The 17,285-nt window shown below is 40.3% G+C and overlaps 2 protein-coding genes across 2 annotated transcripts; both read right to left on the minus strand.

The window, feature by feature from the left end:
* Nucleotides 1–4,660: 4,660 nt before the first annotated feature.
* LOC119026070 (CMRF35-like molecule 5) lies at nt 4,661–10,170 on the minus strand. Its single transcript, XM_037110170.1, has 6 exons — nt 10,093–10,170; nt 7,633–7,977; nt 6,871–7,050; nt 5,235–5,330; nt 5,105–5,139; nt 4,661–4,990 (listed from the first exon to the last, which is right to left on the minus strand). Exons 2-6 carry the CDS (start codon nt 7,973–7,975, stop codon nt 4,835–4,837), a joined length of 810 nt encoding a protein of 269 aa, XP_036966065.1. The 5' UTR covers nt 7,976–7,977; nt 10,093–10,170; the 3' UTR covers nt 4,661–4,834.
* Nucleotides 10,171–13,669: 3,499 nt separating this feature from the next.
* dnajb1b (DnaJ heat shock protein family (Hsp40) member B1b) lies at nt 13,670–16,899 on the minus strand. The gene is made up of 3 exons (XM_037112786.1): nt 16,486–16,899; nt 14,250–14,848; nt 13,670–14,053 (listed from the first exon to the last, which is right to left on the minus strand). The coding sequence occupies exons 1-3, from the start codon at nt 16,694–16,696 to the stop codon at nt 13,820–13,822; spliced, it is 1,044 nt and encodes a 347-aa protein (XP_036968681.1). The 5' UTR covers nt 16,697–16,899; the 3' UTR covers nt 13,670–13,819.
* Nucleotides 16,900–17,285: the final 386 nt, after the last annotated feature.

A 17,285-nucleotide genomic window follows, 5' to 3' on the forward strand; every position in this document is an offset into this window, starting at 1 on the left:
ACAGGAGTTGGTAGAGACCAAATGAGAGCTAAAAGAGAGTGAATATAGAACCCCATCATTCATTAGGTGGACAGAAATGCAACTCCAAGTGATTGATATTGTTGCTCTGTGACTGCTGGATGTCTAAATAATCTATGTCAGTGTTGTGTCCACAAATTGTTTCTGCCTAAACAAATAATTACTTGAACTTAAAGCAACATAATGCCGAAATTGGCATTTTGATGTAAATACGAATCCCAACTTTGTAACAATTTGTCAGATGTAATGTAGGTGCTGACTACAAGTAAAACTCATACATCAGAACACTGTTACAGTACAATGAAAATGTGTATTTTGAAGTAAACATACAGTATCTGTAACTTTTATGTTATGGTTTTGGCAAGCTGAGGACTCAAATGCAGACACACACAGGGGGCAGGAAATGGGGGAACAAAAGGCAAGCTTTATTGTGCCAAAAAGCTGAATGAATACAAAAACCAAGGGATCCAGAATACACAAAAAGCCAGTCAAAAAGGCAAAAGACAAAGTAGCAACCAAAAAACTCAAACAAAGCACAAAGAACAAGCAAAGTTCAAATAAAAAGAAAGGAGAGGCAAGAAACCAAAACCAGAAAATTACCAAACAGGAGACATGAGGAGACAGTGGGGGGGAACAATGGACCAAGCTGGAATAACATGGAACAAGACAGACAGACAGACAGACTGAATGAACTGACGAGGACTTCAGGGAGAACAAAGACTATATACACAGACACACTAACGATGGGATGAGAAGCAGGTGGAGTGAGGAGGGAAAAGGACAAGACACTATACCATCAAAATCATTTTTAAAGGTCCCATGATATGAAAAACACGTTTTCTCTGGTCTCTACATATATAAGCTGGTCCTCCCCGAGTCTGCCAACTCCCAGTTTAATATTAATGTTCAGTGGAGCTTGGTTGTCAAAGTGAAAAGTCTGGAAATGTGTGCGGACTGGAGACACAGACGATGCGAACAGTGTCCAAGAGTTTGGAGACAAACACAGCTTTCGCTAGCTGTTAGCCATTAGCTACATGGTAGTAACTGTAACAACACATACGAACAAACTATGGCAGGCATTGACAGACGGCGCTCATTAGCATTTAAAGGTACAGGCACAGAAACAGCCTGCTCTCGGTAGAGCTCACTTGAGCGACTTTTAGACAGCTGAAATTCAGGACCACGGATGGGTTTGGGGCAATGCACGTCGAATACAGTCTTGTTGGACCTCTGACAGCTGTGTGAAATTGATGAAAAAATATTATAATATGGGACCTTTAAACTCTAATTCCTTAAAAAACAAATAACATAATGTTGCTTCAGAGGAGCAGTTTTACGTTTTTGAGAGAAACACAATAGCTTTCGAATGGACAGATAAACAAGGAGGTTGATTTGACAATTTCCAACACATATGAAGCTAACAGTCTGCAGCTGGTTAACTTAACTTAGTATAAGGAAAAATTGTATTGTAAAAGCTATGTAGCTGTGTCCACTAGGAATTGTGTTTTTTCTTTTATATTTATTGAACTGTTTTGTAAGGATTAAATATATGCAATATAAAATATTATTGAGCTTTAGAGGTTCTGGTAGGTGGATTTTGCTACAGTTGGACTAGTCTCGCACAACCTGATCTTTATCCACTGTCAGTGCTGTGGAGAAAGCTCAGAGGTTGTGGTTGTTGCTTCCTGTTGAAAAAGCTAACATGCTGCGAGCAAAAGGCTCGTATGCATTCAGCAAGTGGGCGGTTACAGCTCAGGGGTGCTGGTTTGATTCCCCTTGTCTGCATGTTGAAGTGTCCTTGGGCAAGATAATGAACCCCTGATGTGCTGATTGGCACCTTTGTGTGGCAGCCACTGCCATCAGTGTATGAATGTATGTATGAACCACTGTAAGTCACTTTGGACAACAGTGTTTGATAAATGCCCAAAATGTCAAATGTGAGTCAGATTACGGTTGGACAGAGTCAGTTAGATCCCTGCTTCTAGCATTTATGTTACAATTACTATTATTAAAAGACACTCACATGCCAATAATAAGCCCTTCTTAATCTATATGTTAGCTAAACAAAATAAGAAAACACTGCAATGTAGTATTTTAGTGCTAACATTATAGAATATCTCAAAGCAAGTAGAGTTTCTGATAGTTAGTGTCTAAAAATATAATTGCAAAACATGTACTGACTGGGCATTTAGTTGCAGTATGTGTCAGCGTAAAAGGCAGAAAATGACTCTATTGTTATTTAAAGAACAGGCAGCAGACCTGGAGGCAGCTGCACACTTGTGATCCACACACATATGAAGTTTGAAGTAACACAGTGTGAGGAGAGGTGTCTCGAGAGGTGTCCTCCACACATGTGGGAAGAGGTGTGCCATAAATGACCTTTTCTATGTGACCGCCTCACATCCTTCCTGGAAAGTTCACGACTCATAGTGATGCTAAGCAATAAGCACAATTCAGCAGACTTGTGTGTGTGCAGTAATAACATATTTACCGAATCAAAGTTGTCATATGTTCAAACACAAATGAAAGGTGCAGTATGTGTCAATGACAGACATGACGGATGTGACGTCTTTATATTGGCGCTGGACTGCTAGCTGCGCAGATAACCAAGCTCTCTAGCTAAAGCCAGCTGAAGTTATCAGCGGTCACTCCAGTGATATGCTGCCCTCAATTCTTTTCTATTTACATTTGACAGGAGGTCATTTAAAAAAAAAAAAAACAATTAATACAATTAATCAGTAACAAAAATACCCACAGCACCATTTTATATGGTAAATGGTATTGGTGCTGTTTTGTTTCTTATGCAAGTGAATGCACATGTCTGCAAACAACAATATAGAGTATGTTTAAAGGCCCCGCCATGTTTTGCATTCAGGAACAAGACAGAGTCAAGTTGGAAAACCATCAGTGGCAACAAGTCTTGGGAGTGTTTTCACTGTCGTCCTTATGAACATATTGCACATTTTCTTAAGGAATCGTGGCCATTAAGCTACGTAGCATTGCTGAGTTGTGAGAGAGAGCAATGGTGATGTTGAATTTTAACATGTGTGTAGCTCCCTCTGCAGGTCTGACTACAACACTACTGTGAATTATAGAAAGAGAAATGCGGCATCTGAAACTCTGAAGAAAAGCAGAAATTCACCCAAATAAACCCTAATGAGGATGTAGCCAGTCCAGTAGTGTGTTACATGTGTATGTGCAGTGTGTATTATTTTGTTGTATTTCTGTCCCTAAAACATACATTTATCCCATCAGCATATTTGTCATTACAGTCCTTCCTTTTGTATCTGATACATCAGCAACCTGTTTGTTTGGAAGATTTAAAAATGCTTCAAGCAAAAAAAAAAAAAAGAGAGAGAAAAAGAAGAAAGAAATTAAAACCAAAGGAATAAACTGAAATACAATACAAGCCACTGCATGGATTTCTTTTTTATGCTTTTACTGTGTCACAATGACATGAAAAAGATTGCATTCAATTTTCAGCCAATTTTAGTCACTAGAGATAGTGAGTAGAGAGTAGAGAGGTATTTTAAATCAAAATGTGATCTTTTATCACATGATCTTGACTCTAAGTACGCTGTTCGCTGTATTTTGTGCCTAAACCTAAGCAGACCTTTAGCACAGCATTGTCACAACATAGAACTGAAAACTGAAAGATAATTTCTACATTAGAACTGTTAACGTATCCGTGGTTTGAAAGGTGTAATATGCATGAATTTTGATCGAAGAGAAAGATCTTCACGGACTGATTTTTTATAAACCAACCAAATAAACAAACTCTCTTTGTTTTCATGACTGAATAAACCGAATAAACAAACTGACTGTAAAGGACATCACAATTTCACACTGTTTTACTCGGTTTATATTTGGCGGACCCCGCCACCTTTCTCCCAAACAGGGACCTTATTTTCCTCTGAGAACAACTGGTTTATTCAGTTAGGGAAAAGATAAATACTTCTTTGTATTATAACCTCATTGATATCAAGAGCTTGAACTTCATCTCCAGAACTATTTCAACTTTCTAAAGACATAGCTTAAAATAAATATCACTAAGTTAAAATATATTTTCTGTTTGATTATGACACACTGAATTCATACATAAAAAGAAAGTACAAATTACAGTGTGAGTTATATTTCCTTCATCATTCATGATCTAACTTTGTTGCATTCGTGTACGACCACATCATGGATAAAGTGAAACTCTTGCCAAAATGCAACCTAGGGTCTTTTTGTGAATGTACCCGAGTGAAAAACTTTCTTTTTAGTAAACTCTGTGTACACAAACGATGTTCTCAATGCTCGTGTTCATGTGTAGAGACCCTGGTGATACTACGAACAAAGTTTCATGTTGTGTCGAGCCTTCTTAGTGTCTTAAAAATAACAATTTTGATCATAGAAACGCCCCTAGCACTCCATTGAAAATGATGTTGACCCCAAAACGAAAATACGCTCAAAACATGACCTTAAAAGTGGCACTCTCATTGTAATTATGCATTTAAACAAACGTTTGACTCGGGTACATTCACAAAAAGAGCCTAGGTTGCATTTTGGTGAGAGTTTCACTTTAAATCCTGAAAATCTACCTGCACACACCTTCATTTTCATCATGCAGAACCAGATGTGTCTAACTGAGACTTCTTCAACATGCTAAAATCTCACTGCTCTCATTCCCATTCTTCCATTTAGTCTCTTACAAACATACAAATTGTAAAGGAATAGTATATATTTGAGCCGGAAAAAAACAAAAAAAATCATAAAGTCAATACAGTGATGAGGTTGAGGTCAGATTTCAGCTCAGAAACAGAAGAAACCCTGTTCAGTCCAGACTCTTGTGATCGAGTGCCTGGTAGGTGTTAGCATACTGGGTGTCATCCTGAGCACCGGACTCTGGATCAACATCTGGCTGTAAAGACTGCAGGCCTACTGCAGCCTGAGTGGAGGCAACATCTGCATTTCCCTCAGAGCAATCAGCCTGTAAATAATTTTTAAAATAAGTTATTTATCTGGGCAGTAAATCTTTTAAAAGTCATTTTCAGAAGACATTTTAATCAAAATATAAAAAGATAATGACAGAATGGAAACTCACCGCGCCCTTGTTTGCTTCAAGATGGTTCTGATGTTCTGAAACAGATAAGCAAAAGGGACATATTTAAGATCACACTGTTGAGTCTAACTAAGTTATGCACTTTTATATCTTTGTGCATGGGTCACCTCACCAGGGTTACTCCGGAAGTGTCTGTAGAATATCAGAGGTATAATCGCACAAACCAGCAGAGCCAGGCTCACCGAGACAATGATGACCACCGTGGTGTCTGCAAACAACATGAACAGACATACATGTGTGCTGGTGACCAAACAGTTGACTCCACTACAACAAAGTGACACGATCGTCCTGTTCTATGGTGGCCCTGCAGTGCAAATCACAATTTAAAAAAAAAATGTTTCTACTCATTTTCAGTTGATTTTCTATGCATGAATACTGATCAGAATTAGGAGTTAGAGTCCACTGAAAAGTTTTAATTTACTTTCTGGTCCCCCAACATGCCTTATGCAGTGCTTTAGTTTAGCGATTTCCATTCAGCTGTGGGTGTGGGCAAGAAAAAGACGACAACAACACATTTTTTCCAACAGTGGAGAAAAATCGTGTCTTGCCCCCGACTCAGAACCTGACACCTCTCACCGCTTTTTACTGAAACTGCAGTCAGTGGAAACTCTGCCTCTCCTACATGTGGAAGCAACGCGTAGTTTGATGACATCTACACTTTAAACACTGTGTGTTTTCAGTACTTTTAACATTTTAACAACACATGCCTTTTCGATCCATTCCAGTACTAAGCATTGCATATATTTAACTACGTGGAAAATATGTTAGTTATAGTATAGTTAACCGCCTCCTGACAGAACAATGATGTCTCAATAGATTTCTATTTGGCTTTACAGAATGACTTAAGATTTAACTCACATCTACTGGCATCTAAAGCTGTAACAAAGTCTCAACTTGTTGGCCAATAACTCTTGAAACCACAAAGCCTACGGGGTTGTTTTGGTAATTAAATTCCACAACTCAGGCTCAGGCCACTCTGCCTGCAGGACAGGTTTGCTAAAATAAAGAGGAAAACATGCAGAAAATTATATAAATATATGCCACATGACAGTGACCAGAATAATTATGACGCCACAAAATCATCTCGTACATGTATCATAATATCGTATTCGTATTTGTGTTTTCATAAGATTACATGAAATGAACTTTAGTATATCTACAGAGTGAGTGGGTCCTCTCCCACAGAGTCTCCCATGCTGCCTCACTGTCCAGTCACCAGGATTAAATTTAAGCAGTTAACGTTTCTGCAAACCACAGATAGGTTCAGGTTTGTACGTATCATACAATATACACCATCTTGACATGTGCACAAATCTTATTATATCATGTTCACAATACATGTTTTTTTAACAAACTTTTCTTGGCTCTGACAGGCCAGGGGCCACAGTTCTAGTCTACATTTTATCACTTGTGAGTGAGAAACCACTGGATCTGTTTGACAAGACCACGGCATTTCAACACTTGCAGGAGATACACCCTCGACATTTTTAAGGAGCCCTCAGGTCAAGTGTCCGGTGCCCCTTCCATCCAAACTGCAAAAATGCCCTTTTGGATGCTCCTATGGCAGGTAAAACATGATAAAATGCCCCTCTTGGGTGTCTTGGGTTCTGCTCACTGGTGCCTCCTTTTGATTTTGTTTTGCCCCCTCCCCTCAAACATCCTGAGCCTGCCACTGAAGAGGAATAACTAAAACAAAACATTTTTTTCAAGCAGGGCTATAAGAGAACCACCGCTAAACTGCGAAATACCTTTGAGTTTGGTTGCTGCTCGCTGGTTCGTCTTCTCCTGTGCAGCAGGCAGGGTTAATGCTGCTGGGGACGGTTCAGTTCTGGGTTGAAAGCTGCTCTGGGGCAGAGATTCTGCTTCAGTCCGCAGGGTGGTGATGGTGGCGGTGGTGGAGGGAGGAGATCCAGGAGGAACAGTGGATGCTTTGAGAGGACAGGATGGATGATGAGGAATACTGTTGTGTGTATGTGTGCGCGCGTGTGTGTGTGTGTGTGTGTGTGTGTGTGTGTGTGTGTGTGTGTGTGTGTGTGTGTGTGTGCATGCGTGCATGTGCTTGTGCGTGGTCATGTGATATTGTGGCTTAATATATGACAGTGGAGATTCATCACAACATAATTTATGTACATAAATGTATGTACATAAATACAAATTCCAGTCTGAATTATTTTTCCTTCATAGTTCACAATCTAAATCAAAATTCTGAGTTTGAGTTTCTTCTCCAAAAGGACATAGTGCCTGTTGTGTAGTATGGTTATCTACACATTGATCATCTGTATGTGATTTGCTGTAGCCTGTGGACAGAGACAGTGGTATTTACAAGACAATGAGTTTTCAGTCTTACAGGCCAGACAACATGACCAAATCATTATCTAACAGCAACCCGCAGTTAACTCTTTGAGCCTCATTTCATACCAAATTAGCAATCCTCATTAGAGCATGATTTATGGTTATCCCACAATGTCCCATTACCTACTGAACATTTATGCAAATAACCAAGAACTTACCGTTTAGCACTATGAGAATGACCTCCTGGTACAACAGATTGAAGCCTTTGCCCACACCACAGTGATATCTCCCTGCGTCCGCCCTCCTCAGCCTCTTTATGGTCACATTGAAGGCTCCATCTCCTCTGCTGACCTCCATGCTGTATCTCCCTTGTCTTGTGATGGCTGAGGCCTTCCTCTCAGCCTGAACGAGGGTGTTTTCCCTGGAGCAGTCTCCTTTGCAGAAGTACATGTTGAAGTGTTCGGAGTCATTGTCGGTGGTCCAGCTGCCAGAGCAGTGGACAGAGACCTCTCCTCCAACATGGCCTCTCACCTCCAGCACTGCCGAGGCCTCTGCACACATTGCTGCAGGATAAAACACGCGGCCTGGTTACAGCTGTCCACCGCAGGATTTATTAATTCGGATCAGATTGGGTGTTCTTCCCGCTCATTGGGCTGGTTTTGACTTGCATTGTACTGGGTTAAAAAGGACTTGGGTGGTTGGACAGGATTTGGGCAGGTATACCATGAGTTTGAAATAAATCACACATTGCAGTATATGAATAATATATATGTAAATATAAATTGTGGTCCTTGATTATCCAAAACATCCAGTCACAAATTTTAGGTATAAGACATTTTATTAATTCTATTGAGTTCCCATCATTGCCACAGCGTGCCCTATGAAACACACAAGCTGTATTTTTCATTATAACAGACATCTGTATGCTTGCAACATTACGGGATTATTCATTTAGCTTTTTGACATAATGGGAATGTGTGTAGCCTCTTTTTCTCCGACCGCGTCGGTCAAATCACTTAACGCTGGCACATGTCAAAGCCTATTGCAGTTAATCTAGTTGGATAAAACCTATTACTGTTGTTATTTGAGCAGCCCTTTTAGTTTTATAGCAGAGGGCAGAAAAAGAAAATAGTTCTTATGTGGCATTGTGCTAAGTAACCTATCTAGACAAATCTTTTATCTTTTTAAATAACAGAGGAGTAACAGTATCTCTCTTTTTTAGATATATTAGTATGATTCAAAATTTGGCTCCTATTCACATATAAATAGAAATACATTGCAAATAAAACATTCTAATATTAATGTTTTCTGAAGGAAAATATGTCAAGACTCACCTGACAAGCAGCAAAAAGTGAGAACAGAAAGAATCCTCATTCTCTCGCCAGGAAAACAACAAAACAAACAGCAGAAAAAGTAGTCCAGACGTATCAGAAGAATGCAGCGGTCTGCTTTAAATTTGTCTTTTGACTCAGTAGCATAACATTGGAGTATCTTAAAGATCAAGAAAGGCTACAAAGATGTGATTGAGGGGAAAATCACATCAGCAGGTTTGTCCTCAGCTCACGTCACCGATAAATGAGCATACTTCTGTTTTACAAAGTCACTTTTTTACTGTGCCATTAGATTTACTTTTTAAATTAGAGAATATACAATATAGCCCGCTATAGTTCTCCTGCCCTGTCCTCTCCGTCACTCTGGTCGAATGAAGCAGCTCATGACTGTGATATAGTATAAACTCCTTATTGTTTAAATTTATTGTTCAGGCTCCTGCTGCTGGATCTGTGTGTCTGTGTGCATCTGCAGTACAAGATGCTGGAGGGCATCAAACTCAACAAGCTGTCTGCTGACTGTGTCACGGGGATCAGAGAGCAATCTGAGGACTGTTTCATAAACCCCACCTCGATCTGCAATTAGGCTAATATTGAGCTAATTCAATTTTACACAGTAGCTGTGAATAGGACCACTGAATTTTTTCATTTTTAAAAAGGAATATACTCCTCTGTCAATAGTTTATTTGGACACTCCCCTTGACCTAGAAAAAAACCTCAGCAATATTCTCCCCTGTGTGTCACATAAATGCATTTGTGACAAACAGTACAATAGATCATATTCAGACAGAAGCCGCTTTCCTCTGACGTCACACTCAGGATTGGAACACTGATGGCTGGGATAACACAATGCTGCTGTGCTGCAGGTTGCAAATGGTATAAAAGAAACAGACAAATTATTATAATTTCACCACTTCCAGCATATAGCACTTTTGATTGATCAGCAACTAAGAAGATGATTGAGACTGAAAATCCAAAAGGGGCATGGGCCATGTTTCCAGGTAAAACAACATATTTGATTACCCTTAGCTAATATTAGCATTCAGCCACCTCCCATTTGAAGACATAAAGTGCATTTCGCTGTTACTTCACTGGAACAAATGTGTCAAAGATTTGCAGAGTTATTTTGGAAATGACTCACTCCTTTCCAATCGTATCCTGTATCACTACCGGACAGTTATGTTAGCTTGGAGGTGACTGAATGCTAACGTCAGCTGTTGGCAAAAAGCAGCTAATGGTTACTGATATGTTGTTTTACCTTGAAATTTGTCTTGATGTCACTCCAGATTGTCAACCTTGAATATCTTTTAAGTAATAATGAGCTTTCAACGAGCTTCATGATGTAGTCACCTGAAATAGTTTTCACTTCACAGGTGTTCCTTGTCAGGGTTCATTTGTGTAATTTCTTGCCTTCTTCATGGAGTTGGGACCATCAGTTGTGTTGTCCACAAGTCAGGTTGGTACACAGCTGACAGCCCTGTTAGAACTGTTAGAATTCATATTATGGCAACAACCAATCAGCTAAGTAAAGAGAAACGACTGTCCATCATTACTTTAAGAACTGAAGGTCAGTCAGTCCAGCAAATTGCAGTGTCTCCAAGTGCAGTCGTGAAAATCATCAAGTGTTAAAACGAAACTGGCTCAGATGAGGATCACCCCAGGAAAGGAAGACCAAGAGTCACCTCTGCTGCTGAGGATAAGTTCATCCAAGTCACCAGCCTCAGAAAACACAAATTAACAGCACTTCAGATTAGAGCCCAGATGATTGCCACACAGAGTTCTAGTAGCAGACACATCTCTACATCAACTGTTCAGAGGAGACTGTATGAATCAGGCCTTTATGGTCAAATAGCTGCTAAAAAACTGCCACTAAGGAAGGCAACAAGCAGAAGAGATTTGTTTGCACCAACAAACACAAGGAATGGTCATTAGACCAGGAAAGGTGAACAGATGGTCTCTACATGCATGGTCCCCAGGTTTGATGGTGTGGGGCTGCTTTGCTGGTGACACTAAGATTTATTCAAAATTGAAGGCACACTGGACCAGCATGGCTACCACAGCATCCTGCAGTGACATGCCATCCCATTTTTGATTTGCGTTTAGTTGGACCATCATTTATTTTTCAATAGGACAATGACCCCAAACACACCTCCAGGCTATTTGACCAGGAAGGAGAGTGATGGAGTGCTGCGCCAGATGACCTGGCCTCCACAGTCACCTGACCTAAACCCAATGGAGATGGTTTGGGATGAGATGGACCAAAGAGTGAAGGCAAAAGGGCCAACAAGTGCTCATCATCTCTGGGAATTCCTTCAAGACTGTTGGAAAACCATTTCAGGTGATGACCTCGTGAAGCAAGAGAATGCCAAGAGTGTGCAAAGCAGTAATCAAAGCAAAGGGTGGTTACTTTGAAGAATCTAAAATAGAAAACATGTTTTGAGTTATTTCAGTTTTGTTTACTACATAATTCCACATGTGTTCATTCATAGTTTTGATGCCTTCAGTGAGAATCTACAACGTAAATAGTTATGACAATAAAAAAAGAAAAAAAACATTAAATGAGAAGGTGTCTCCAAACTTTTGACTGGTAGTGTACATACAAGTCTATTCTATTTCTTACCTTTTTAATTATATTGTTTATTTTTTGTTTTCTTTTCTTTTTATATTCTGTCCTTCGGCTGCTGTGGCAAACAAATTTCCTGGACAATAAAGGACAATAAAGGAATATTGACTGATATTATCATCCCCTTAACTCCCAAATTTCCCAGCTTGGGATCAATAAAGTATATCTATCTATAACTAATTTTTATTTCAACAAGTTTAAATTCAGTGCGTTTCAATTCCAGGCCCATAAATGTGTCCAAGATGTGCGTTGATATTTCAAATTCCATTTAGCTTTTGTATCATATCGTGCAACACTATCAAATGGTAATGTCAGTGAGGAAGTTGTTCAATGCTGACGTTAGGCCTTTCTAACATATGCTAACAGGATTTATCAAACAAATGTTGTTTTACCTTGAAATATGGCCCATGTTTTTTTCATTATCGATTGTCTTTTAAGTTGCTGATCAGTCAGGAAGCTGTTAAGTGGCAACAATTTGTCAGATTTCCTGTTTCCCACCCTGAGCATAATGTCAGTGGAAAACGGCCACCATGTCAATATGGTCCATAATGACATTATGTGTTGAGTTATGCAATAACTTAATCAAAGAAGAAATAGAGTCAGATGACAAGTCATTTGACGGGACTGTATTAGCTGTCTAATACTTATTGTCTGTTCCGTTCGAAAACTGCCATGAGTATGGTTGGCTGGATTAGCTGTTTCCCTCTGTCTGTAATTTAACCACACACGCTGGGGAGGTCATAAGGGAGGACACTGGGGAAATGATTTCGGGTGACCCTTCCAGGGCTCAGTGGAAGTATCTTACACACGAAGGTATGACCTTGACTTTTGGCTTTTGAAGCATTAGTGCAGTGTGTTAGTAGTACACTTGATAAAGGCGCTAACCTAGATCCCGATGAATGAATAATTCACCGTACCAATTGCTCTAAAAAAGAGGGCTAATGCCTTGGCGCAATGGAAAACTGGTTCTGGTTCAGTTTCAGGTCACCCTGGAAGTCACACCCATAATTTGCACAAAATCTCCTGGAGGCTACGAATAAGGCAGATAACAAACAGCTGCTGGCTCCAGATTCGTCATGAACGGACAGATTTAGGCGAGGTACATATCGTCTTATCTAACTCATGGCAAGAAAGGGATGAAGTGTGTCTCCAAAATGTCAAAGTATTCCTTTCAAATGTGTAGCTGTGAGAATGATTCTGTGACATCACAGGAGCCAATCATGGCTCAATATGCAATTCATGCAAATGTGTTATATGGAAATATGAAACCTTCGGTGTTTCCACAATTTTGCAGTCAACCTACACTTCACCCTTGGATGTGAATAACAGTGTTTATTGGTTTTTACAACAACAACAAAAAACTTTGCCAAGCAGATCCCGTCATTGTTCAGACACAGTGGCATCAAGATATGTGAATGTGAAGGAAACTGATAACAACGGATATGATGGAGAGAATCAGTGTTGGGGAAAATAGCACCAACAGAGTCAGAACATGACAGAAACAGAAATATGCCAAAATATGCACACTTAAAACATTGGGTTAAAAATGTGACCAGTGTGGGTCAATATAGCACTGACTGCATGAACTTGACCTAGTATGAACAGGGTGTCTGTGACCCTGTGTTTTCATTTTATATTACATTGGGGTAACTGGATTAAAACAACACTTCTGTGGAGGTTTCTACCCATTAATGAGGTCAAAATGTACCCGGTATTGCATCAATGCTACATTAACCTCACGCTGAGTTAATGTTAACTCATTTTTATGTAGTGTGTGTTCTTCTTAATACACTGAAATCACACTATTCTATGATTGGAACAAGGTCACTTTGAAAAGCCCTAGAACCTTTGTTTTCAGATCCCTACACCCTGTTTAATGTGCACAGACCCAGTTTCCATTTCGTTATTTTTTCGGTCAGTTATCAGTTACCAAACAACTTTTCATTTGGATGTGAAGTTGTCATTTTTCCCTACATCAACTGCAAAACAAGTCATCTGAATATGAAATGCTTTATCATATCTTAAGAGTGTAGGTTTCTCCATCCAGAAATATTTTTCTCTATCAATATACACTTCAATGCACATTTTGCAATTTCATACAAAAAAGAAAACATCTTTCTTACAGAAAACCTTTATTACCAGCAAAACAGTTACCAAATATATATATATATATATATATATATATATATATATATATATATATATATATATATATATATATATATATATTTCTTCTATGTTTTTTTATATACCACACTTGTTTTCATCCAAAATATAATCGTTTTCAGTAAATCAAACACCAAACAGCATTGGTCATATTTACATTTTAGCCTGTGAAATGCTGCAGTCATTCATGGTGAGCATTTTGGCAAAGTGTTTTTTTACATCAATGCCAACCAATACTTGGCAGCTTAGTGCAATAACTGTAAAGTCCTAGAGGTCTGTTGGTCTTGTTTAAGATCGTGGGAGGACCTGAGCGATGGTGTCCCGTGCACTCTGGCTGAGTCTTTCTGGGAACTTGACCTCATACTCCACGAGTAGGTCACCTCGACGATCGGGTCGTTTGGGGTAAGGCAGCCCCTCGCCGCTGATGCGCCGCTTCATACCTGGCTGCACGATTTCTGTTGTTGACACAGTCACTGCTTTGCCTTCCAGGGTGGGCACGTTGACTGAGCAGCCACACAAGGCCTGATGGGACAGAAGGGAATAAAAAAGGGAAGAAAAAAAAATAATCATAAATTAGGATCATGAGAAGGCACTAATAGGAACATAATTCCACCTTTTTTCAGCAGATAACAATCGTTTGGGTTTGTTTTCAAGCGCCTCTGTGAGGTGCTGTTAAGGAAAATAAGTGACAAAAAAGTTTTCCATGATCTTAACTTACATCTCTGAGTGAGATCCTAGCTGGGTAGATGATGTCTGAGCCGTCACGCTTGAATACTGAATGAGGCTTGTCCTTCAACACAAAGACCACGTCAGCTGGAATGTTTGTGGGAGTCTGGTCCCCCTCTTTGGGGAACGTGATTTTTGTGCCCTCTTTCCATCCCTTCTTTATCTGCACCTCCAGGATTTTATCTTCTGTCCGTATCGATCGTCCATCAGGGTTCAGTCGTTTACGAGAGATCTTCATTCTCTTTGTGCAACCCGACAGAACTTCCTCCAGGGTCACCTGAAGATCGTGTACCACAGGAGGGTCCTGCTGCTTCTTTACAACGCTACTGTGACTGCCCAGTCCACCCATACCAGTGCTGAATGAGCGAGGGAACCCGCCCATTCCGCCGCCCCCCATCCCAAAGCGAGCAAAAGGGTCATCAGTGTCCATGTCCTCATCCATGCCACCCCCATTGCGGGCACCAAAGAACTGTCCAAAGGGGTTACGTCCACCAAAGAACTCTTCAAAGATGGCATGAGGGTCGCCCTGGAAGGTATAGCTGAAGGTGCCAGGTCCACCACCACCACCTGAGGGGCCTCCACCTTTCAGACCTGAGTGACAAGAAACAGATAAAGATTTAGTTATCACATCCCTCACTAAAAATATGTAGTATATTACTTTTATGTGCCGTTTTGAGAGATACATGTCATTCATAAGGGAGAGACCTAGTGCCATTACAGGCATGACCTAACGAAATTTAGCTTAGCAGGGTGAAACCTTTCACGTTATAACTGATGACACATGCAGCAGAGTTTACTGTAAATAGCTCTTTAATTTAATCTCCTTTGTAAAAAATGCCCAAAAAGTCCCTCCTTGTTATTATGAATTAGCAATTCGGTATGGTGTCATTCTAAGGCTGGGTAATGGCCTGAAAAATATTTTTTAGGCTTTATTGCGATGCACAACATACAGCTCAATATTTCAAAATCTCCTCAAAAGCACTTCATAAATGCAAGGATCACAGAGTAGGGGAAAAGTCCACAAGTTTTAACACTACAAATCTTATCAGAGCTAAAGCAATATTAAATCCCCTATTTTTGCTTGCTACATCTAATCCTTCCTTATCATCAGGTGTGCACAAAGTACAGGTTAGGAAACTTTTTGAAATACGAAAATGTGACATGACCAGTTAAGTTATTGGTTATTATCTGTATTGGCTGGATAAAAAAAAAAAAAATCTATATAGTGCATCCTTATAGTATCCTTAAAGTACTGTCATGTGCAAATTGTCCTGCAGCAAAACCTTTTTTAAAAAGGAAAACAGGCCCTGTGACCTTCAACTTAACTGTGTACAGACACCACCATAAGAAATGTGTCACAAACCTACAAAATTCTCCAGTGGCAACTCTTGCGGTCAGCGGTCTACCCATGTGGAAATGTTCTCAGCTAAGACATAAACACGATTATTGTACAGAAAGGATACATGCTTTGCTCTTTCTGTATGGCTGTTTGGATATACAAGACTTGCACTGAGTATTTATAATGCTGTCATAAAAATAATCACGGTCATCTATTGCTTAATACTGCTGTCTTTAGGCAAAACACAAGGCATCTATTCAAACCCATGGAATCTAAATCACGTTTTAACACATCTGGCGCCACATTGGAGATATCTTACAAAGTAAGACCTCTTACATTCTTCACATGAAGTCATGATGTGAACTTCGACTTCAGTTTCCATGATCACCAAACATCTCAGAATAGTAAGTATACATTGTTTCAGTACATGTCTGTGTCACTGCCCAGCTGTCAGGTTTCCATGCACCAAAATCAACACTGACTTCAGTGACTACACCCCTCAAACATGCGCACGTGTTACTCTCAGCCCCGCCCGCCTCCTGACGTCACACAGGATCTTTCACGCGCCCCTCCTGAACTCAGGTCTACACGTTCGGGATTGTCGGTGACTTCTTGTAGTAACATGTAATGTCAGTTTCCCTGTCGGCAAAGCCTCGCCTGTCGTGGCCCAGTAAAGGAGCCGCGCGTAAAGGGCAGAGCCGAGGGGAGCTGGGAGCGCCATGACACCCTGGATAACATTAACGTCCTCCTGTAGTGCATGTTTGATGTGTACCTCATCAACTGGCACCTCATGTTGACATGTCATCCCCTTACAGTCGCGTCGTAAAGCCACACTGGCAACTCTCTCCTAATTAATGGCACTGCTCAATGATTGATGTGACAACCTTACCTTCTTCGCCGTAACGATCGTATATATCCTTTTTCTTTGGGTCGCTCAAAACGTCGTAAGCTTCAGCGATCTCTTTAAATTTTTCCTCGGCGCCCGGTGACTTGTTTTTGTCGGGGTGATAGCGCAGAGCCTGCTTCCGATAAGCTTTCTTTATATCGTCCTCCGACGCTCCCCTCTTAATTCCCAAAATGTCGTAGTAGTCTTTCCCCATGTCGACCGGCGGCCACTTTAGTAAATGCTGAAACTGTTGGAAAACGGCTGTTGATTAACTTCGGTAGCAGCTCCTCCGTCCGACTTCTACATCAACTCAGAGCGCTACGTCGCGGAGATTTTCTTTATAACCCGCGCAGAAACTTCCAGAGTTTTCCATAACCAGCCTGAACAATCTCCACTGTCCGTTCAGATAAGACACGCCCAGCGGGACGTCACATCATGCTGCCTTCACTGCTGTCGGAAATATCCCTGGACAGCAACATACCATACCTTATCAGTCGCCCCAAACCTCAGTATGACTATGAACACCACAACAGGAAGGTGGGGGCTATATTTTTAAACATGCATGGCATAGTTTCAGTTATATTTACAAATAACAGTACAGTTCCATCCCAGATTTCCATATCCCAGTGGACAGATCAAGTCACAAGCAGTCATGGCTAATGCCATGAACAATGAGTAAACCACAATAAAATACAGCCCAGAAATACTTGTTTTGCAAGTCTTGTTTAAACTGGAAAAAAGACTGCCTCGCCCTACTGAAGCCTATCATACCTAAAGTAAATTTTTATTAGTCTAGATTGCTG

Source organism: Acanthopagrus latus, chromosome 1 (assembly GCF_904848185.1).
Source record: "Acanthopagrus latus isolate v.2019 chromosome 1, fAcaLat1.1, whole genome shotgun sequence".
Classification (NCBI taxonomy): Eukaryota; Metazoa; Chordata; class Actinopteri; order Spariformes; family Sparidae; genus Acanthopagrus; species Acanthopagrus latus.

Bases quoted from the DNA above. Each gene is read 5' to 3' on its own strand.
- dnajb1b (XM_037112786.1), bottom strand. From the start codon at position 16,696: ATGGGGAAAGACTACTACGACATTTTGGGAATTAAGAGGGGAGCGTCG. The intron at 14,849-16,485 runs GTAAGGTTGTCA...CTTGTCACTCAG, and splicing joins CGATCGTTACGGCGAAGAAG to GTCTGAAAGGTGGAGGCCCC. The intron at 14,054-14,249 runs GTAAGTTAAGAT...CTGTCCCATCAG, and splicing joins CTAGGATCTCACTCAGAGAT to GCCTTGTGTGGCTGCTCAGT.
- LOC119026070 (XM_037110170.1), bottom strand. From the start codon at position 7,975: ATGTGTGCAGAGGCCTCGGCAGTGCTGGAGGTGAGAGGCCATGTTGGA. The intron at 7,051-7,632 runs GTAAGTTCTTGG...GTCCTCTCAAAG, and splicing joins CATTCTCATAGTGCTAAACG to CATCCACTGTTCCTCCTGGA. The intron at 5,331-6,870 runs GTATTTCGCAGT...TGTTGTTTGCAG, and splicing joins AGCAGCAACCAAACTCAAAG to ACACCACGGTGGTCATCATT.